The sequence below is a fragment of the Poromitra crassiceps genome (assembly GCF_964638095.1).
Source record: "Poromitra crassiceps genome assembly, chromosome: 28".
Taxonomy (NCBI): domain Eukaryota; kingdom Metazoa; phylum Chordata; class Actinopteri; order Beryciformes; family Melamphaidae; genus Poromitra; species Poromitra crassiceps.
The window spans coordinates 7,066,061-7,090,119 of record NC_139651.1 but is presented as its reverse complement, the minus strand read 5'-3'; the positions used below and the strand labels follow the sequence as shown (position 1 = coordinate 7,090,119).

Sequence of the window (24,059 nt, the reverse complement as noted above, 5' to 3'; positions counted from 1 at the left end):
GCCATCAAGCTGTTCTGCATTGAATATTTGATTTGTTTCATGTTCCATGCATTCATCTGTGGTTTTCCAATGTGAAGTCAGGAGCAGAACACTCAACTCAGAAAAACGACAAGTCGGCAAGTGTTCAATTATAAAATATCACGTGGAAGAGAGAGAGAGAGAGAGGAAGCTGCTGGTTTGAAAACTCACATTTATATGTCTATGCTGGAGAAGGCGAGTCTTCAAGTTCCATCAGAATGGGCAGTCTTCCCTCAGACACATCTGGACAACAGCAGCGGCGGGTCATGGAGAAGTGTCCCTAGAATTACAAGTATGGACTTATGCCTTTACGACTCCACGACTTTAGCAACGATGACACATGCAACTATTTACTTCAATGATTATTTGTAGATTTTTTAAATTATAGCCTACTACTAAAGGACAGAATGCGCTCCAGGCGCGCAGTGACGTGAGAAGTTCGCTCTGGAGTAGCCGTTCACTCGGCACCTGCTTAGCGCACATTACAGATAGAATGTTTCATTTTTAACACGTCAGTGCTATATGTCAGGTCTGTGTGATTAAGAAGGAAAATGTAACCCATCTCCCTTCTAACACCATAACAAAACATTTATCTTTGTGCGTAAATTCTATTCATGGAAACTTTACGCACATCGCCCAAACCTCTCCAAACTTGTTTCTCTTTCTCCCTCTTCAGCTCATGTATGCGGAGGTGTCGGCTGTATTTTCCGGGGAGAACAGCCGCTCATGCGGGGTTTGCCAGTGGGATTTACCACTGTTCAAACTCAGCAACACCGACATCACCCTTGCCAATTCCTCGGGGTCCGTGAGAGCACCGGGCCGGCGTGGGCTTCGGACGCACCGCAGAGAAGATGAACATCCAGGTTCTGCCAGAACATAAGCTCTCGTCGGTGGCCCCGCTGAAACAGTGCAATGACAACGTGGAGAAAAAAGAGGTAGAACTGATACTGGTGAAGGACCAGAATGGCGTCCAGTACACCAGTTCCTCCATCATTCCCACCCCCGGCGCTGGTCCTCCCGGGTTCTCCTCCGAGGAAGAACGGGAAACTTGGGGCAAGAAAATAGACTTTCTGCTGTCGGTCATTGGCTTCGCAGTGGACCTGGCCAATGTTTGGAGATTTCCTTACCTGTGCTACAAAAATGGAGGAGGTGAGTGCACCTAAACGTTCTTTCTTTCCTCCCCCCCCTAAGAAAATCATTAACTATTGATTATTTACAGACACACGAAATCCATACGGTAGCATAATGTTTTAATGATTTTGTGTTTGTTAGGGGTGTTCTGTGTTGTGCCTGAAGGACCAGCAAGTTTCTATTTTTAGTTTCAAACGTTTCAAGATAAGTCAATTCCTCCTTTTGCAGCCTTCTAAATGAAGCAGCACTGCTATTTTTGTGTTGCTAGTAATGTGCCAATTGCAGTTATTTTGATCCTGTCATTTTAGTTAAAGGAACACTCCACCAATTTTCAACCAGCTTTGTATCATTAGAACATCAGTAGTATATCAGAAAACTGTAAACTGTTTTGAAGTCTGTCATTGAATTTGACAGTTATTGAGTGTTAAAGTGTGGACCAGTGACATCACTGGTCCACACTAACTCAAATTAATAACTCATTAACTCAAATCAACTCTCAATAACTGTGAAACTATTCATCATTCATCTAGTTTGACAGTTATTGAGAGTTGATTTGAGTTAATGAGTTATTAATTTGAGTTAGTGTGGACCAGTGATGTCACTGGTCCACACTTTAACACTCAATAACTGTCAAATTAAATGACAGACTTCAAAACAGTTTACAGTTTTCTGATATACTACTGATGTTCTAATGATACAAAGCTGGTTGAAAATGGGCAGAGTGTTCCTTTAACATACCATACATGATGAATGAAATGCCTCATTCTGTTGAAGTCATGTAGCCTACATAGCAAAACCACCACTGAAAGGTTTGCCCTGCAACCTTTTTCAGACCAAGATGACTGGTAAGTTTCAGGATCTCTAAGCAAATGATTCATTATTCAGTTCATGAAAAGCTGCTTTTGAAAATAGACCTACTGTACAAATAGTTACCAAACAGGAACACGTGTCAAAGTATAATTTAATAAATATAAATGATATTTACTTGTGCAGTGCCCGTTCCCCAGTTCGAAGTCGATCGGACAGACAGTCCTGGAGATACGTGAAAGCCATGATCTTATTGGTCAAATTGCACAAAATTTAAAACTGCTATTTATCTGGTTCCCAGCAGCGCACCCGCCAAGTTTGAAGTCGATCGGACTCACGGTTCTCGACATAAACCACTTTCTGTGTTGCCAATAGGTGGCGCTATGTCGAATTGTACAGAATTCGGCACTCAAGATTCAAGACTCAAGATTAACTTTATTGTCCCACGCATGGGAAATTTGCCTTGGGCTTACGCCCACACTGCAGCCATAAAAACATGAACATATACATACACACAGGATACAACAGCCAAGTGCACTATGTCGAGTGCCCAGCAGCACATTTCCCAAGTTTGAAGTCGATCAGATGAAGGGTTCTCGAGATAAACAGCTTTTTGTGTTGCCAGTAGGTGGCGCTATGTCGAATTGCACAAAATTCGGCACTGCAGTACGTCGGGTTCCCAGCAGCACACTCCCCAAGTTTGAAGTCGATCGGATGAACGTTCTCGAGATAAACTGTTTTTTGTGTTGCCAGTAGGTGGCGCTATGTGCGCTCCGTCGGGTCCCCCTGAGCACAATCCCCGAGTTTGAAGTCCATCCGACCAACGATTCTTGAGATACACGAAGGACAGACAGACAGACGGTCTTGGAATTATACATTCAGACGGTGTCTCGTCATAGACGCGTGGTCAATCGGTTCAGCACGGGGGAAATCCTCCCGTTCTCCCCATTCAGCATAGTTAGCATTTACATAGACAGACGTCTATGTACCTGCTCTAGAATCCCCAATCCTGTAGTGTAGAGCTGCATCACCGTCCTTTCGTGAGTCAGCCCATTGAGATATATGGGGGGTTTTTCCCCCACCGTCTAGTCTCGCACGCCAGCTGTAGTAACATTTTGTGAGCGTTCCCACACAGACCGATAGATAGTATATAGATTACTTTGACATTACACTGTGTTCTCAAACAAATTAAAAGAATCCAAGCTTGTTTTGATGATAAATCCTTTGATGAAAATCAGTGAGTGACCGGGCTTGTCACTCAGTCAATCAAAGTCCAAATACAAGAAGTTATTGATTGCCTACCAACCAGGACTTATTTTAAACGTATAAACTATTGAAGAGGGGAACTGTCCTGTTGTGGAACTGTAGCCTAACCAAAGGGTTGTTTAAAGGGATAGTTTGGATTTTTTTTTATGTGAGGTTGTATGAGGTACTGCACTTGCCGACAGTCAGTGTTACTACATGCTGTAGAATGGAGCCGCTGTGGTTCCAGTTTGGAGAAATTGAGGCCGACAGTGTCAGGAAAGCAGATAGAGCTGTCTGCTGAGTGTGAACAGGGTCAGGAGAGTAGATAGAGCTGTCTGCTGAGTGTGAACAGGGTCAGAGCTGTCTGCTGAGTGTGAACAGGGTCAGAGCTGCCTGCTGAGTGTGAACAGGGTCAGGAGAGTAGATAGAGCTGTCTGCTGAGTGTGAACAGGGTCAGAGCTGTGTGCTGAGTGTGAACAGGGTCAGAGCTGTGTGCTGAGTGTGAACAGGGTCAGAGCTGTCTGCTGAGTGTGAACAGGGTCAGAGCTGTCTGCTGGGTGTGAACAGGGTCAGAGCTGAGTGTGAACAGGGTCAGAGCTGTCTGCTGAGTGTGAACAGGGTCAGAGCTGTGTGCTGGGTGTGAACAGGGTCAGAGCTGAGTGTGAACAGGGTCAGAGCTGTGTGCTGGGTGTGAACAGGGTCAGAGCTGTCTGCTGGGTGTGAACAGGGTCAGAGCTGTCTGCTGAGTGTGAACAGGGTCAGAGCTGTCTGCTGGGTGTGAACAGGGTCAGAGCTGTCTGCTGGGTGTGAACAGGGTCAGAGCTGTCTGCTGGGTGTGAACAGGGTCAGAGTTGTCTGCTGAGTGTGAACAGGGTCAGAGCTGTCTGCTGAGTGTGAACAGGGTCAGAGCTGTCTGCTGAGTGTGAACAGGGTCAGAGCTGTCTGCTGGGTGTGAACAGGGTCAGAGCTGTCTGCTGGGTGTGAACAGGGTCATTTACACCCTGCTGAAATCTGCATTGTCGCCATGTTGCTCCAAGAATAAGATGTGATGTGGGGCACCTGGCTAGTTTTCAGCTCAAAACAGGGTATCTGTAGCTACTCCTGGTTATTAATGATTCATACTGATGTCCACTTTTAATATTTATTCTTCGATTGAGGTTTGAGGAAGTGATGAAGATTGCTCAATCATGTGTGGTAACACCGTTTGGGACACCGTGAAGACTAAAGGACAACAAAAACAGTTTTGACACAATGACAGTTTCAAGCATAAAACCTAAAACCATAAACATTACTCTGTGTCTCTTATTTCCACATTTCCTTATAAAACCATGTGTAAACACAAAACTCAAACAATAAGGAAAGAACACTCATTACTCTGCAGTGTTTCTACAAACACCTTCTTATAAACTCACGTATGAGCACAAGCTTAAACAAATAAACAATTACTCTGTAAGGTAAGTAGTCAGTAGTCCAGTAGACACTGGAATTTATGACATCACTGATGATGTCACAGTGGGATTTATGACATCACAGTGGGACAGATAAACAGAGAAACAAACAGACAGACAAAGCCCCAGCTCCCATTTATATACTGACTGATGATGATATATCTGTTCTCTGTTAACATTTTTGTTCCACTGATGATGTCATCAGTGATGTCATAAATCATTGATGATGTCATAAGAGATGTCATCAGTGATGTCACTTGAGCGTTTGGGGGGCAACTGGTGATGTCATAGTGACATCACTGATGATGTCATCAATGATGTCATACCATCACTGATGAGGCTGCATTCTACTGCATGTAGTTCGAACTATCTCTTTAATCACAGGGCTGTCATACTCTGTTTGACCCCTGGCAAAATGTATACCCCATATATTAGGGCATTTGTCATGAACAATACCGTGGACAATTCAATTATGACAGGCCATTTCCTTGTTGACTGATGTGCAACTATGCCATCGGCATGGAAATAGCTGAGCATTCCTGCGTGTGTTGTTCTTCCTATAGAATAACAAAAGTTCCCGGCTGCTTTTTCCTCTCTGTGCACCTGGTCTCACTACTCGAGCTCTCTATCAGGCAGGCTACACGATTACACGTCAGATTAGGGAACACATCGACTAACTATGGGTTTCGCCTCAAATAATAATAATTGATCTCAATAATGATGTGATAGTAGCACCTTATAAGACCCCATACTGAGCAAAGCATGCCAAAAGCCCCATGCTCTGGATGATGAGTGTCATGTATTTCTTCCTCTCTCTCTCTCTCTCTCCAGGTGCCTTTCTGATCCCCTACATTCTGTTCTTGGTCATTGCGGGGATGCCATTGTTCTACATGGAACTTGCCTTGGGCCAATACAACAGGGAAGGAGCAGCTACAGTCTGGAAAATATGCCCTGCTTTTAAAGGTGAGCTGCAACACACACACACACACACACACACACACACACAGACACACACACACACACACACACACACACACACACACACACACACACACACACACACGCACACACGCACAGATAGATGCACGTCAACACAAACACACACACACACACACACATGCACACACACACACACACACACACACACACACACACACACACACGCACAGATAGATGCACGTCAACACAAACACAAACACACACACACGCACACACACACACACACACACACACACACACACACACACACACACGCGCACAGATAGATGCACGTCTCATCACCTCTGCCTGTCCTTCTCACCTTTGGCCCTTGGGTGGCGCCCTTCCATTTCATCCCACCTCGACTGTCCTCTCTCCCCTTGGCAGGTTCACGAGTGTCACCTGTAGCTACTCACTTCCTGTCACCATCTCCCTTTGCTTGGTTGCACCATATCCATGCTTTTCCGACCTCTCTCTGATTGGTCCTGCAACCTTTCCCCTTTTTCAAATGCCACACAGAGATGAGCTGGCCCCCACACGGAGACATGCTAGTGGCCACGGTACGCTGAATCACGAGGCTGGGGTCAATTCACTTTGCAAGTCCATCAATTCAAAATATGAACAGAATGTAAATTGCTGTTCAATTGCTGATGGTAGCACATTCATTATCAATCATTTGTTAAAAGTTTAGTTAGGACAACCTTTGTGAGTGAAAAGTTTTAGAAGTGTTCTGTTGCAAAACTCCGTATTTAATTAAGTGTTGAATGCACAAAGTCTCTATTTGCTTAACATGTCAGTTAATGTGATTTATGAAACTCCCTTATATTACTGTTTCTCTATATTCTGTTATCTTGGGGATGGGAGGTTGGGCATGGCAGGAAGAGATATATAACTTATTACACGTCACGAGATCAGATAATGTGTGCACCTGACAAAACACAAGGGCATGTTCAAATTTGCTCATCTGCCCCAAACTGACCCCACTCTGGACAGGTGTATTTAACACATTTTCGTCTATGTGCGACAGAGTCATTGATCCCAATCCATTGACAGCTCTGTTTGGTGTAGTCCCACAGGAGACATCAATTCCAACTCACCAAGCTGAAGCTATAGCATTCTCTACATTACTGGCTAGACGTCTAATACTCTTCAGCTGGAAGAAGGTTAGGGCACCATCCCACAAGCGCTGGGTAGAAGAGGTAATGTCCCATCTCAAACTAGAACAGCTTAAACACACTGCCCGAGGCTCCACCCAGAGGTACCTTAAGATCTGGCAACCGTTTCTGCCTACTTCGAGACGGAGTTCCCACAGGTTATAGAAGAGTAGCTGCTTCCCCCCCCCCCCCCCCCCCCCATCCTATCCTACATTTTGTTTTGTTTTGTTTATTCGTCAATTGTACCTTGTGTATGTATTTGTGTTCTTGTCCTGACTGGTTTAATTGAATTTAATTGTATTGGTTTTGATTTATTGAGTAGTGTTGGTATTGTTGTGGGTTTGTTTTTGTTTTGTCCTGTTCTGTCTGTGTTAATTTGGAGAACGGAGTGCTTTGAAAAACCAATAAAAACATTTGAATAATAAAATTTGCTCATCCACCATAACTTTTCACTTATTTGATACAGAATAAATTAAAGTAAGAGTACTTGAGTCAGAGACTCGGCTCGTTTAATATGATTTAATGGTCTCACAAGAGGAAGAGAAGGCCACTTGCACAATGGGCAGGGAATACATTTTCTTCTAAATGAAAGCGATGGTTACAGTGGTTTTATAAGATGCTATGATGCATACTGAGAGCTTACATTGTAATAGATAAGTCACAGTAGCTACAGTACAGTAAGTTCTGGTACAGAGATCCCGTTGCGTGGGATGAAACACATCAGAGATAAGTTTGTTAGCAACTGACTTCATTAGGACATCCAAAACCTTCAAACTTCACAAATTGGACGTTCCATGCTTTATTTGATCTCAGAAACGTTCTTAACGGGCTTGTCTTACACAGACATTATTCCAGGCTTTTAACCGGAAAGCCCGATTCAAATCAGAACCACTTTTCAGCCGGGGGAACCCACGGCCCAAACATGCGCGATAACTCACTTCAGAGTTTTAGGACTCAAAAAACGGGACCATTCTATTGCTACTGTAGAATAATAACCTGCTGGTGTAGAAACTACACAGTGTTGTGTTTAGATGTTATAGCAGTATAAATTGTACAAAAACATTTGCTAATTTATACATTATATAACATTTACTAATGAATACCGTTGCAATAAACAGCATAGCAACAATTCACAGCGTCACCTTTGTTCTCCGTCGCTAACACGCCTGTGCTCCTCAGGTGTGGGCTACACGGTCATCCTCATAGCACTGTATGTGGGCTTCTACTACAACGTCATCATCGCCTGGTCCCTCCACTACCTGTTCTCCTCCATGAGAAGAGAGCTGCCCTGGTTCCACTGTAACAACGTCTGGAACAGTGAGAACTGCACCGACCCAAAGTTCATCAACGGCTCCTTCCTGGGCAACGGGACGTCCTACGCCAAGTACAAGAATACGCCGGCGGCCGAGTACTACGAGTGAGTGATTTCCCCAAAACAGATGCACACACACACGCACGCACGCACGCACGCACGCACGCACGCGCGCGCACGCACACACACACACACACACACACACACACACACACACACACACACACACACACACACACACACACACACACACACACACACACACACACACACACACACACACACACACACACACACATAAACTCAAACTCAAACTCAAATACACAGACACACACATACACTGACAATGCTGTTCACCTTATGTTCAGACCTTACAGTGGGCCAAATTCTTCCGGTCCTGTTAACACTTCCGGCGGTCACGGCGCAAAATAAGAGAGTTGTTTTTGTCGCGGACAGTGCAGGGGGTAAAATAAAGAACGTAGCCTACTACTTTGAGCTCGGTACACAGCGAGGCAAGCGAGTATCCACTCTTAGCCAGGTCGGATAACGTTATCGTCGACAATGACGAGCACTTTCCAGCAGTAACGTAATTCCCTGGAATGCGAGACTTAACGAGCCAGTTACATGGCGTTGCATTCTTAAGACATTGCCGTTTGCTTTTATTTGGTATGTTACATACAATTGGCCAAATTATTAGTGAATTCAGAGTTAGATGATATTGGAGCAGCCAGCCATTTTATTTTATTTTATTTTTTAGCCGGAAGTCATGACACGACCACACAACCGGGTCAACTGGGCGTGGCTACATAAGGTGAATAGGCATGTTATATTTCTCACTAGCTCCGCCTAGTGGCCTCCATTTGCCTACTTCGGATTCACGCACTGAATTTGCACGCATGCCAGCCAATGAGGAGAATTAAATCCTGTCCCGCCTCAACCTCCATCACCACCACCACCACCATCACCACCCAGTCAAATGGTCGGAGGGCAAGGAGGAATCAAAATGAACGAGGTGGCAACCTCTGTAGACGATAGAAAATGTTTGCCACCTTTGGAAAAATGTGTCAGCTGAACCTCACAGAGAGAAGAACATCACAGTTTGAGGGAGAAGTGGGAGATTTGCAGGGGAAAAGAATTCAAGAATATCTACTTGTTCAAGGGTTCAGAATGTTGAAGAGACAGTCTGGCTTGAGAGACTAACTCATTTTACATTTTAAGCGGATGCTCTTATCCACAGAGATTTATTTTGCAAAAAAAGTAACTAAGTATGACAAAAAACAATTGCAATCATACTGCTATCTTAATATTTCCGTTGCTCCCAATATAACCTTGTTGCGATACATGTAGTGCTGCAATTTAAGACACGAAGGTTTCATCTAAAACAGGGACACTATTTATAGAAATGATCGAGGCGAGGTATTTTGGATAAGTGTCACAACACATTGACCTTAATCATTGTAGCATAACTAGATTCTACAGTTTATATATTTTAATTACTGTATTGATAGTAGAGACTAGAGATCAAAGTATTTGCTATGCATGTAAACGTAATGAGTAAGCCTCTCTATTTTTGGACTTTGGTTTATTGTGATTGTCTATTTGTAGAGGTTTGTTTTGTTACAGTCTGCCACAGTGAGTGAATTTGGCTGAGTCAACAACAGACACTTCCACATGGAAGCGATGCTTCCCAGTTTTGGGAATACTGTCAATACAGTTTGTATAAGCCCACCCAAACAGCATCCGTGTAGGTGGCTCACCCCAAAATTGTTCGGTCGTCCACCCATAATGTTTGCATTATAAAAGCCACGTACAGTATAGAGACAGTGCGGAGCGCGTCATCATTCAGAAACCACGCCCAAAACAGGGGGGAAACAAAAACTGCCCCCCCCCCCAATCCTGGCGTTCTCCTATCTCATGTGTCGCACACAAAGATCGTATATACGGAAGATGAACACTCCAACTTACTTCCTTGAGCAGCTAGATCCACATTTGTTGTCTGCGCAGCCCCACCACACAACAGCTTTTGTATGGAGGTGAATGGAGAGCTTTCCCTCGTGATGGGCGTGGCCTATTTTATGCAGCGTCTGTATATAAGAAGCTCAAATTATGCAGTGTTTGAAGTGCATGAAAAAATGCCACATCCGTTTGCACTTCAAAGAGAGCCCATTCTGCCTCTGCTCGTGTGCAGATTGACTGTGTGCTGCACAGTCAATCAGAGGAAGTCTGGGGGATGAATGGGACAATACAAGGGGCTGATATGCTAAGAGTGGGGCTACGAACAAATCACACAGCGTGCGTCACAGGCAACAATTGAGCACATCAAAAGTTCCTTTTCCATTATAGCTCTGTGCTGCATTGATGTGTCTTGCATGTTTACAGTATTTAATCTATAGCCCTGGATTCCCTTCAGCTCTCTCTCTCTCATCAAACCCCTCAAAACCAGAGACGTGTATATAGAAGAGTCGCGACATCTCCATTCACTCCAATGGACCCGTTTTTTTTTTACTCTCAAGAGTTCCAGGAAGTAAGGTCCCGGATTAAGCAGCGCTGTCGAGTTGCAGCAAAATGTTTGTATTGTACTTTGAAAGTACGATTTTATTTTTTTAGAATCAAATTGTACATTATCAGCTTTATTTTAGCATTCAAAAGTAGCGCGAGACCCCTTCCTGGCTGTTCATTGGCTAATGAGTCACGCATTTTGGTCCTCCGCTGATGCCACTCTCTCTCTAGAGGACACTACACAAAACTAATAGTGATGCGAGAGATGAGTAAACCAGGTCTCACTGCACTTTACCCGTAGTTGTAAAGTTCTGCCTTTACCTTAATGCTTCGTCCTTGAGAGTTTAAGTTTAAGTTTAAGTTTTATTTGGATCCCCATTAGCTACAGCAAAACTGCAGCTATTCTTCCTGGGGTCCACAAAACAGACTTTACATGGTGACAATGCAACATACAACTTACATCATAACACACAACATACACAATGAAAATTTAAGAAATTTACCACTCGAGGAAGGGGGTTGTGGCCACATTTACCACTGGTACAGGGTTTATGGCACTTGGCGAAAATAGCTACCACATAATATAAAAAATACACAATTGTAACATTCAATTCATTTATTTACAATCATTACTGGTTTCAGAATACATTTATCCTTCCGCCACAGAATATAGTTCCATTGACAGTCCCAGGTTCACTCCGTGACAACTCAAGCTCAGCCAGTTCTCTCTCCCCAATTTCACCATGTCGTTCTTTGTTCACTTCACCTTCATCTTCATCTAACCACTGCTCAAAACTCAATCCACCCAGTAAATCAAACGTTACTACGAAATCGGACATTTCCTTGTTAGAGATTTGTAGACTGACAGGCTAACAGTGGGCGGAGTCAGCACAGGTGTTCTTCATTCATCAGGGAGCGGAGTGATACTGCGGTTGGAGCCGAACTGTAGATTGTTGGCCTATTTACCACTGTTGCTAGCCAATCAGAATCCAGTATTCACTCATGCTGTTGTAGAAACATGTACTGTAACCTTACAAAGAAACAAAACAAAAACAACCTAAGAGCATACAAACAAGACAAGCTCCTCACAGGTCAATTGAGCATTTTCATTCACTGTCCAAAATCAGTTAGTGTCCAATCAGTTTCCCAATCTACTTCAGTCCATAATAAGAGACACATACATACTGTACCTGTTTCACATATGTGTGTCACATACACACACATATATACACAAATATACACACACACACACACACACACACACACACACACACACACACACACACACACACACACACACATATACATATATATATATATATATATACATATATATACAGTTATATAGTTATAGTTATATAGTTAATGTGTGTATCATAATTCATCACAGGCTTTGAGGAAAGTAATGGAAGATTGCTCAAACAGCAGAAAATACCATGTTCAGTAATATGAGTGTGAGTAGTACTATTGATTCCAGGTGGACTACAACCCTCCATTCATTCATCATGTGTGTGCATGTCGTTCTTAATATTAATCCCCCATCACTTTGTCATATTATTGGAACCAACAACAGGGAATAGAAGTGGCAGTCTGTGTCTGAAACTGGAGACAGGGTTCCAGGGCCAACTCCAGTTTATTGACGTATGAACGTTGCCTGTCGTGTATTTCCAGAATATTTCTAAATATTAATATTCTTTGAGTAGTTGAGTAGACTTTTTTTTTTTTTTTTTACTTTCATCTTAAAAGGAAAAAACAAAAGTGCCCCAAGCTTTTAACGTTGATCACCGTTGTCAATCTCACACTCTCCACTCCACTTGTCCTGTCATGCCTCTGTTCAGCACATAGCTCTGGTTGCCACATATCAGTCTACTAGTATCATTGCTAGTATGATTGCCCTGCAATCTAGCCTGCAAACTGGCCTGTGAGAACAGTCATTATGGAGTTCTCTCCTGTCCTGCTCCTGTCCTGGTCCACAGAGCAGGTGCCACTGACAACGCATGCTCTTCGGCGTAATCGTCAAGTGTGTGGGGGTGCGTGCGTCTGAACGGTAGTTATCGTGCGTGCGGTCCAAGATTGTTATCTCTGTCGTGAGGTGTGTGCGTGGACTCTCAAGGTTTTTATCATCTTCAAGGATTTGAAAATCTTTAGGTGTGTGTGGGGGAGACATGTAGTGGAGCAAGGCAAGGTGTACTACTCCATCAGTAAGGCCATGTTGAAGGAGTGCACACAACGCTGTGAAGAATGATTGCGAAATGGCGCTCCATGCTAATAGCTCCGCCGCGCCCTCTGCGGTGACAGCCCAGGGCATTCCCACCATGCGGTGTGACTTTGTGCCCGTCGTCGAGCGGGAGAACAGAGACGAGGATGCCGCCATCGATGTGATTGGAGTGTGTAAGAGTGCAGAGGAGGTTTGCCGTATCGCCACTAAGAGCAGCAGAGAAGTATCCAAGAGAGCCCTCCACTTGATGGACACCACTGGCAAAGTGGTGACGGCCACACTGTGGGGAGAGGAGATGGAGAAGATGATGGCTCTAAGCTGCCTGTGGTCGCCATCAAAGCAGCTCGCCTGTCTGATTTGGGGGCAGATCTCTCTCTGCTTTGTTCAGCTCAACAGTCATGGTCAACCCCAGACATACCTGAGGCCTTTTGACTGAGGAGGCCCTGCTATGACCAGGAGGGGGCGACGCTGTAAACAGCCAATCCCTGACAGAGACGAGGTCAGCAGACAAGCGGTGCAAGGGTCAACTGGAAACCACTGAGCAAACGCTAAGGATGATGTCATAACCCCTGATGATGTCATGTCTTGCCCCACAATCGTCAAAGTGATGTCATACCCACCCCACTGATGATGTGGATGACGTGGCATGAGTTTAACATGAGTTGTGAGTCACTCACAACAACCCCCCCCCAAAAAAGTGCGCCCACGCTGCATCGTCTCCAGAGTCTCCACCCTGGAAATCTCTCCCCACCCATCCCCCCTTGACTTCACCATCGCTGCTGGTGAAGTCATGTGACGCTACTGGTGAAGTCATGTCTGGACTCGACAAGATAATATTGACCCATGAGTGCTGCATAAAATCCCCTAGTTTGTCCCGTGCAATCTGTGGAGCAGTTTAGATTGCCAGTGGGGGCAGCGCAGCGCGGCAGAAGCAGATCTGCATGATTAGCTTCACCCAAGCAAGAAAGGCGGTTGAGCAGCACAATAAAAGAAGAAGAAACGTGTTTCTTTTTAGGCGTCCTGGTGGCTCACTGGGCTAACTGGGTTGCTATCGATCTTTGTTTCATGTCATCATGCCCTTTGTGGTAACTTGTGGAAATATTTCAATCGCATCGCAGAGTCAGCACATAAGAAACAATAGACTGGGATGAATATGACCTAGCTATCCTATCCTATAGCTATAAAGCTGTATTATTTGTGATTCATGTGTAGCAGTAGTGGCATCGTTATCCGAGCTTTCCGGAGAAACGCATTTTACACAGTGACATTCATTTTCAGTGCCAGCTACTAATTTGAGTAAAATGTCAATTTTGACACTTGTCTCCACATTATCATTCTATAGAAATAAAAATAAATCTTTTTTTTCCCCTTCCCCACCTGTTTTTATAGATTGGTGCTGTCACTATAAACAAAGCCACGATACATGTTAACAGTTAGTAGCCAACAATAAACAATAAAAAGCAAACATTAAAATCACAATTGAAACACATAACAGATCATCACAGCATACCATTGGGCATCTGTTGATAAGAAAAGACAGGGAGCCAATAGCTGTACAGTATATTACCACTAGCATTTTGGAGGAAGTTACAGACTCTCAAAACTTTCTTTTCAATATTGTCCTTCCTGCAGTCTATGTTCCATTGAATATTCTGGGATGAAACAAGCTGGTATGACTTCAACATAACACATAATACAATAGATGTGGATTTAACTTCCAGATGGCTTCACTTTCTGATTTTATGATGAAAGTGAATAACATGTGACTGGTTTTGTTTGGAAGATGTGATTGTGACATGGACGAGGCTCTTTGAGGACAGCCAAAAATGGTTCACTTTGAGCCAAGCTGCATGATCTATACCTGATGGTCTGATATACTTCCATGGAAAGTCGTGGCATACTTTCTGTTGTTGTTGTTGCAACATTTAAATCGGGTTACATACTGTAGAGACACTGCGTTACGCGTCATCATTCAGAAACCACGCCCCAAGACGGGGGAAAACAGAACCCCCCCCTCCAATCCTGGCGTTCTCCTATGTCACGTGCATGGTTTTGCGTGTTGCACAAAAAGATCGTATATACGGAAGATGAACACTCTAACTTACTTCTTGACAGCTAGATCCACATTTTTCTTGTCGCCAATTCTCAATGGCTTCCTTGTTTTCCTCGGGAGTACAAACAAACTTTAACTGGCGATTTTTTACATTTGTTGTCTGCGCAGCCCCACCACACAACAGCTTTTAGCTACGTTTAATTCAAGGAAAATGACGCTGCTGTGTGGAAATGAACGGAGCTTTTCCCCCGTGATGGGCGTGGCCTATTTCATGCAGTGTCTCTATATACATCCCAGATACAGTAACAGTAACAACTTGTCTCCTCAGCACACAAACCTGGATCCCACATCCTTAAGCAACCAGACCCGCCTTAACGTCAGGCATAACTGGACTTGACAAATGGCCTTCATTAAAAAGATCTAATTGCATTATAGACTCAAAGAAGATTGGCTTTGCCTTCACTTCAATCTCACACCCAATTTAACATCTTTTCTTGAAAGGATTTACTTTTCAAATAACAAGGAGGAAAATAATTGGTATTAGAGAAATCCCATCAGCTGTGTTTTGATAGTCAAGAGCAGGGGTGCCCACACTTTTTCAGCTTGGGAGCTACTTTTAAAATGACCAAGTCAAAGTGATCTACCAAACATATTTATTTATATATATATACACTGAGTATACAGTGGAAAACAGTGGAACCGTGGAAAAACAGTGGAAAAACAGTGGAAACAGTGGAAAAACAGTGGAAAAACAGTGGAAACAGTGGGAAAACAGTAAAAAAAAAAAAAAAAAAAAATTTTTTTTTTTTTTTTTTTTCTTACCTCAATGCCACGCGATCAACCACACTACCTTCGCGATCGACCGGTCGATCGCGATCGACGTATTGGGCACCCCTGGTCAAGAGGTTCAAGTCTGCATTCATTTTTTTTTTTTTTTGGTTTATTTTATTTATTTATTATCTGCCCTGTTTCCCACTCTGTAACCAACGTCAAGCCCAGGTTGCATGCGGTGGTGTGCCAGCCAGCCTACAGTGCACAGATACCGATCGAGCAGCAACATGGAGTGTTGGGATAGCAGAATAAACAGCGCAGGGAGTACAGATAAGAGTGATTATGTTTAGAGTAACTGGGCCAAAGGGATATGGATTGATGTTTTGGGGGCGCATTTACTGGCAGCGCACTATCAGGTGATCGTGCACAAGGAGGCCCTTGGGGGCATCACAACGTCGACCCTTGACGTCCGGGCCGATAATTCGGAGGACAAGAACATACTTCTTCACTCTTATATCTGCGTCCCTCCGGACCATCTCGCTTTGAATATATTATCAGCCCAAGGTAATTAAATGCGATGCCGAAGACAGTCTCCCAGTCAGATCCCATGGTCCAGCTGGGACTGAACATAGTTTCTGTGCGACTGAAGTTGTTTTTTGTCACACACTCTTGTGTAAGCATCCTGAGTATCAGATCCAGATGCAGAGCCTCTCAACCCACAACGCGGGAACAAAAGTGCAAAAGTGGTATTGCGTGATATGCCTATAAAATGCACTCCTTTGCGTAGTGTTTTTGTGCTTTGGAGACACATCTGAGAGGGAAAGATCACATCTTGTCCCTGATGTCTCGTTGCTGTTGGATCCTGTAGGATTCCTCTTTGCCTATTAGAAGAGGCTTCAGCTGGAGGGACAGATCTCCACGATCAGTACATACAGTACATTTATGAACGCCTTGACAGAATTTCTTCAAATTTGGCTCAAGCGTCCACTTGGAATCAAGGATGAACCGATTAGATTCTGGTGGTCACATTTCAAGGTCACTGTGACCTCATGACGCGGTATCTCAGGAGGGGATTTCTTCAGATCTGGTGCAAACATCCACTCGGACTCGAGGATGAACTGATTAGATGTTGGTGGTCAAAGTTCATCTAGACACGAGCCTATTTCTTCGTAGAACCGAACCCGTGACAGTAAGGAAGAAACGCCATTAAGGCCCCCCTTGGTTATTTATGTGATGATAAAACACTTGAAACTTTGAACGCGAACCCTCATCTGACAGTAGCTATTCCGCCACTGGGGGAATGGAGGTTTTTATTGATTCATTGACTGCCAAAATATTTCAGTCAAAGCAGTGTGTGTACTGTATACACTCTTTGTCTCAGAGAGAGAGAGAGAGAGAGAGAGAGAGAGAGAGAGAGAGAGAGAGAGAGAGAGAGAGAAAGAGAAGGAGAGGTTACCTCGGGTCAAATCCCATGGCTGTACGATCCAACCTCTCCATCCTTTGGCTTTTAGATCAAATTTCCACTTCTGTCTTTAAAGTCATGTATAATTTAATGCTCACATCAGGGGAGTTATAGGGTTTGGCCCCATTGTAATGTTTATTCACTCGATGTTGTGTTTTGACATAAAGTTCTTGTAAGAGAAGACACGCGGTCTTCTCTTAAAAGACGCACTTACTTCTTCATACTACAAGAATCACTTCTACAGAGTCGACAGAAAAGGGAGATGTTTATGGTGGTATGTGTTTATGCCTGGCTGTCCTTAAAGGGCTTCTGGTCCAGTCCACCTCCTGACACATTCTCCACCTCACGATCCTGCAGCGTGGGCTGATCTGTTGAGTCTAATACCCAGCCAAGTATAACCTGGGTGGGCCCACAAGACAAAAACACAATGAACTGTTAAACGATGACCAGGGAAAATAACCTGCCATAACCCCAAAAAATAAAAATTAACAAGAATAGGTAAACCTAGTGTCCTCTAGTAAGAGAGTGGCGTCAGCGGAGGACCAAAATGCGAGACTCATTAGCCAATGAACAGCCAGGAATGGGTCTTGCGCTACTTTTGCATGCTAAAATAAAGCTGATAATGTACAATTTGATTCAAGGGGGGAAAAACCCTTTCAGAGTACAACACAAACTGTCTATTTTGCTGCAACTGGACAGTGCTGCTTCTTTTACTCAAGAGTTCCACTTTCTACTTCCTGGAAAAAAAAACTGGTCCATTGGAGTGAATGGAGATGTCGGAACTCTTCTATTATACGGCTCTGGGTAAACCTACAGTAGTATACGAGGGATCAGCCGAGCAGCATTCTGGTAAACAAACCGCGTCACTGGGTGGCAACGGCAATGGAACCCTATGGAGCCTGAGTTTGAGTGTCTGACTCTAGCCGGCTGACCGTGTTTACAATTTAAAAACTTCGACAGTTCGCACAACTTTAACACGACATGCATATTATTATACATCAAACTCTTGAGCTGATTCTGCTCTCACTCAGAATGTCAAAATATAAGCGATGTGATGTACACTTTTTGAGATATTAACGTTTGTTTGGCACAACTCATACTCGCGTTAACTGCCGCGGGGTTACGCATTTTTGGGTGGCAAGTGACGTCACGCTGATTCGTCCTATGTTACCAACTCTTTAACCTACAGTAGTATATAGCTGACCCGCAGTGTTACCAACTCTTTACCAAGGAAAGTCGTTATTGGCTGCTCAGAAAGTTGCTTACTGTAACATTTTACTTTTTTTAATCTGTGTGTGTGCGTGTGTGTGCGTGTGTGCGTGTGCGTGTGCGTGTGTGTGTGTGTGTGGGGGGGGGGTGTTCTCCTTAATAATGCTATCTTGGGCTGTGCAGAGCAACTTGCAGTATAATAATAATAAAATAATAATAAAAAGAGCACATCACACACCGCCCATTATATTAGGTTCTGACCCAGTCTTATTTTCTTGTCGGACAGCTAATCTGACAGGCATGTTGTCTCTCTCTTGCCGTGCTATTTGTCAGCTAAAAACCCATCACATGATGTTATGTAGCAATGCAAGTGTGTTAGCTTTGAAATACTTCTGTCTGAAATGTATTTTGTGTTCCCCACATTTGTGATTGTTTTTTGAATCGTGACGGTGTGTGTGGTCTTCTGCAGGCGGGGTGTGTTGCATCTGCACGACAGTCAGGGCATCGGGGACCTGGGCACGCCTCGCTGGCAGCTGTCCCTGTGTCTGGTGGCGGTGGTCTTCATCCTCTACTTCAGCCTGTGGAAGGGGGTCAAGTCTTCAGGCAAGGTGCTGAACTGACCTGGCATCACCCATCACCACACCAACACGTCTTTTGTTTTTCTCCAGTTATTTTCTCCTTTTGAAGGAGAATCAGAATCCAAATCACTTTCATATTCCAACTATAATACAGGGATATTATGCTCTCACATACAATGCAAAGCATACTGGAGATTGTACATATATCAAGTATGACTGTGCAGATGTATGTCGATTTCTGAGCCACAAATCTTTCTAGCAATGGCATTGACTTGCTAGAATGGAAACGACGTCAGACTACATGGAGTTAATATCACGATACATCACGATACATCTTTCTGCGCTGCATTTTTGTATCGTCATATATATATAGAATTATTTGACTTTCGTATAGCTGCTTGCATTCAAGCAATGTAGCGACCGTAAAGGGAATTGTGTCATTAGTCACCACGGTTACCAATAGATGAGTGTTTTGTGCCCAGGCGTGCTCTCTTTCTCTGTAAGTGAAGCTTTATTTATATAGCACTTTTTCAAGCGCACAGTTACAAAGTGCTTCTCCCTCACACACACACACACACACACACACACACACACACACACACACACACACACACACACACACACACACACACACACACACACAAACATGTGTATATATATATTTATAAAACGGCTCTCTCAAATCAAGCAATCTGATTGGTTCACAGCCATTGTATAAATCCCGTAACCCACTCTCATAACCCATGGCCATGGGTTATTGAGTTGCCATGGCAACTCTCTTACTAAAAGGCTTTGGTTACCTCAAATGACAATGTAGAAAAAACAAATGGTGGAGACAGCTGTCAGATCCTTGTGAATCGATCTTCGCTTATAACTTTACTAATACTTTGCAGAAAATTATGTTTTGTACAAGAATGTCTTCTTTGCAAAAAAAAGGCTGTTAACCCCGCATTTAACCCCGCATTCAACCCCGTAACGTTAGTTGGTGTCGGGCTTTGCAGAAAGCTCTCAGCTTCTCAGCAAGCGCTGAGAATGCAGCGCTGCGCTCGAGCTGCGTGTCGGGCTTTCCAGAAAGCTCTCAGCTTATCAGCAAGCGCCAGGATTGGCCAATGTCAACTTCAGTCTCCAGAACGATCCAATCAAATCACCCGCACGTTCTTGCGGTCCCGCCTTACAGTAGTGTTTCAACTGACTCTATCAGAATGCCATGGCAGTCGGACTTATAGTATTATTATTATTATTATATTATCATACTTGGAAACCGTGCGGCCTCGTGGGATAACAGCTGATCAGCGGGATATATTTGCCACAACACACTGGCTCTCATGCTATATTGCTTATATATATATATATATATATATATATATATATATATATATATATATATATATATATATATATATATATACATATATATACATAAATAAATAAATAAATAAATAAATAAATAGAGCCAGATGAAATGCAATATAAAACACAGCAATATGAGAAATAGACCCCAAAAAATCACGAGTAGGGGTGCTTGTGTTTTGTGTGCTTTGTCAGGATTTTGGCATGCTATGTTAGTGTAAGACACAACCGTTTCGTGGAGTGGTGGAATCCGTTAAGGGGAATAGGAAATGTTTTGTTATGATAAGCTGTCGGCCATGATGTCCTGTGTCTGAGTGTGTATCTAGTGATACAAAGGCAGAATAAGAAAAGGGCAATATGACTTATTTTTGTTACGATACAGTATTGGCCATTTACCCATTTACGTATTCTGTGTGTGTGTATGTGCGCGTGTGTGCGCGTGTGTTTGTTCAGGTGGTGTACATCACAGCCACCATGCCCTACGTGGTCCTGTTTGTGCTGCTGATCCGAGGCATCACTCTACCAGGGGCCATGGACGGCATCAGGGCCTACCTCTCCATTGACCTCAAACAGCTCCACAACCCCAAGGTTAGAGACGGGGGCTTGTTGGTCTAGACTAGAGCAGCAGTTTTCAAACTGTGAGGCGCGCCTCCCCTGGGGGGCGTGAGAGAGCTTCAGGGGAGGCGCGACGGCCCGATGGGGGGAAAAAAACAGAAGAAGAGGGATGAAAAAAAAGAAATTCTGGTAGCTAACTTCAGCTATGCGTAGTATTACCCTGATTATTTATCAGTTTGGATTGACATCGTTTGGTCCCGAGGACCCTCCCCTGCCACAGCCCACAGTGTGTGCTGCTCTGCAAAGAGGTGCCAGCTCCAAATGCCTACTAGGTGTTTGGAGCTGCAAGCAAAAGGTCTCCAAAGGAAACTGACTGGGGTTTTCATTTTGACAGACTGACAACCAACACATCACCACCACGATTCCTTGTTTTTCATGATTTAAGAGATGCAAGAGAGCGTTGAGAGCAGTAGGATACACATACAACAAACTGTTTTGACCCTTCAGAACATATATAGTGTGAGTGCCAAATGAACATACTTTCTAGGTATTAAGATCAAAGAAGAGCCAAAAGCTGATGTGTAATTAGGGTAAAGCTGTCAAGCTGTTTCGGAAATGTCCATTCTAAGCACCTGAGAGGCCATTTACACCTGGCGCTAACATGCGTTTTCTGTGATCAGATTGCAATCAGATTGTGTTTTATCACTTGAAATGACAGGTGTAAACACGCCCAAAACGCATTGAGGAAGGATTGCAATCTGATCGGCCAAACCAGCTCCGGAGGTGGTCAGGGATGCATTGTGTGTACACATTGAACACAAGTGTAAATGCAACGTGTCCTCTCAATCTGGATACACCAACTTTATGCGGATTGAGAGGACAACCATTTCTGCAATCTGATTGCAATCTGATGGCAGAAACCACATGTTAATGCCAGTTGTAAATGGCCTCTTAGATCCTCTGTGTAGAATTTGAGCATAAGAGCATCCTTTTTTAGCTGCGACCAGCAGCTATATAGCTCACTCTGTCGGTTGGCTGGTTGGCCACAGGTTTTGAAATTTGGCATGGAGATCAAGTGTGTGTGTGTGTGTGTGTGTGTGTGTGTGTGTGTGTGTGTGTGTGTGTGTGTGTGTGTGTGTGTGCGTGTGTGTGCGTGTGTGTGTGTGTAAACGTGTGTTTGTGCTCATGCTAATTAGCTAAAAGGGGGCGGGGCAAATTTATAATAATAATAATAATAATAGTAGTAATAATAATACATATGAATATGTTCTATTTTTCTATATGACACCGTGTGTCCTTTTCTTTGTTATCTTGCATTCTGAAATATGGAAGATGAAGTATTGTAAACCACAGTTTTGTATCTGTTTTTGTCGTGTCTCATAAGCCCATACGGGCTGGGCACCATCAATCATACGACTTACAGTATATAGCGCTTCTCTAGGTACCCAAAGACGCTTTACATACAGAATAACATAAACGCACACAGATACAGAACAAATACAAATATAGGGGTTACAAAATGAAAGAGGATGGTGGAGGTAGAAATCAGATATTGTAGGCTTTCTTGAAAAGGTGGGATTTGAGTTGGTTTTTTGAAGGAAGTGAAGTGAGTGTGTCAGAGTTTCGGATCTCAACGGGTCGGGAATTCCAGAGGATTGGGGCAGCAATAGCGAAGGCTCTGTCTGAGTTTTTCAAATGAGGCGGAGTAGTAGTAGTAGAAAATTTGCAGGGAAGAAGGGATTGATGAGATGATGAGATGAGATCAACTTTATGGTCCCAGAAGGGAAATTTGTCTTGGGCAAAAAGTGCGCATAGCCACATCCTGTGTTACAAAAACACAAGTAAACACAAACAGGACAGACACAGCATTGCACTAAGACACAGTGGGGAGATGCCAACTGAGACATTAAATTGCACAGCCCTATTGCACAATTTGTTTCAATCATACATACCCGAAGGTAAAAGAATATAAAATCAACAATAAACAGTACAACCAGCAGCGGGATAATGGATAAAAGAATAAAAGAGTAACAGAATAAAAGAATAAAACATTAAAATAAGATCAAATGAAAAGTAAAAGAAATAAAATAGGAAGGTAAAACATGGGGCTAAGATTACCGTTCCTACTTAAAGTGCCTCCACCTACAAACTATGGGTTTCTACAGCCTGGGGGGAAGAGCAGGCTGTTTGTGAAGAAGTGCAATCGAGGTGGGGAGGAAGGAGAGCTTGTAGCGGTTGCTCCTGTATCTGCTGGCTCTGATTGCATGAATGCGTGGATGCATGTGTGCGTATACGTAGTTGCAGCTATTGCCCCCCCCCCCCCCCCCCCCCCCCCTTATTGAAGCTGTCACCCTTTGCTCTTGTCTAGGTGTGGATCGATGCTGCCACCCAGATCTTCTACTCACTGGGCGCAGGCTTCGGTGTGCTCATCGCATTTGCCAGCTACAATAAATTTGACAACAACTGCTACAGGTAAAAAGGCCTCACACTGTTTCAACTTCAAACAATGTGACGTTCGCTCGCTTGAAAAGCCCAACAATAAAGCCCAGAGCAATATATATCTTTGGATAAAAGAGGTCGGTGGTTCGATTCCCGCCTCCTCCAGTCTGCATGTCGAAGTGTCCTTGGGCAAGATACTGAACCCCAAATTGCTCCTGATGGTGTGCCAGGCAGCACCCTGCGTGGCAGCCTGCCGCCATCGGTGTGTGAATGGGTGAATGTACCTACTGATTCTAAAGCGCTTTGGATAAAAGCGCTATATAAATGCAGGCCATTTACCATAATATAGCCTCCTCATGTTTCTTAATGCAGTCTCTCTTCCTGTGATTAACTGGATCAAGATGCAATCTATCCAGCTGACCCCTCTGGCCAGGTGTTAACAGGTTAGATACGGTGCAGGCCAGCCAGACAGGGTACCAAAGGCTGTGTGTTTACTCTTCTGTCATAGCACTGCTCTCGCTTGGAGATAGCAGGCTGTGAGGTTGTTGTGAGCTCTGCTAATCTCTTTCCACATTAATAGGACGCAGCAGTACTCTGGGAGGCAGATGCTGCTGGCAATACAGCACTTTGACCTATCCTGGTGCTATATTACCCAGTGGACCACACGCACCCTTGATAGAGCGATTCTGAATGTCTATGAGATAGATAGTGTCGAATTTCTGGTGCAAAAAGACTAAAGAAGGGGAAGAAAAGACTTGATGAAGAGGTTTCCTCTGCATCAGCCCAGGAAGTAGCCCAGGTCACGTTGACCTTGTTCATTTTGTCAGCCAAT

General features: G+C 43.8%; 1 protein-coding gene across 1 annotated transcript in view; it reads left to right on the top strand.

The window, feature by feature from the left end:
- The first annotated feature begins 206 nt into the window (after positions 1–206).
- slc6a2 (solute carrier family 6 member 2) overlaps positions 207–24,059 on the top strand; it is a 38,477-nt gene continuing 14,624 nt past the window's right edge. The window contains exons 1-7 of the mRNA XM_083662380.1: positions 207–310; positions 695–1,167; positions 5,481–5,612; positions 7,961–8,198; positions 18,775–18,913; positions 20,687–20,821; positions 23,157–23,260. Of these exons, the coding sequence (XP_083518506.1) occupies positions 870–1,167; positions 5,481–5,612; positions 7,961–8,198; positions 18,775–18,913; positions 20,687–20,821; positions 23,157–23,260 (1,046 nt within the window). The 5' untranslated portion in view covers positions 207–310; positions 695–869. The remainder of the gene's footprint in view (positions 311–694; positions 1,168–5,480; positions 5,613–7,960; positions 8,199–18,774; positions 18,914–20,686; positions 20,822–23,156; positions 23,261–24,059) is intronic.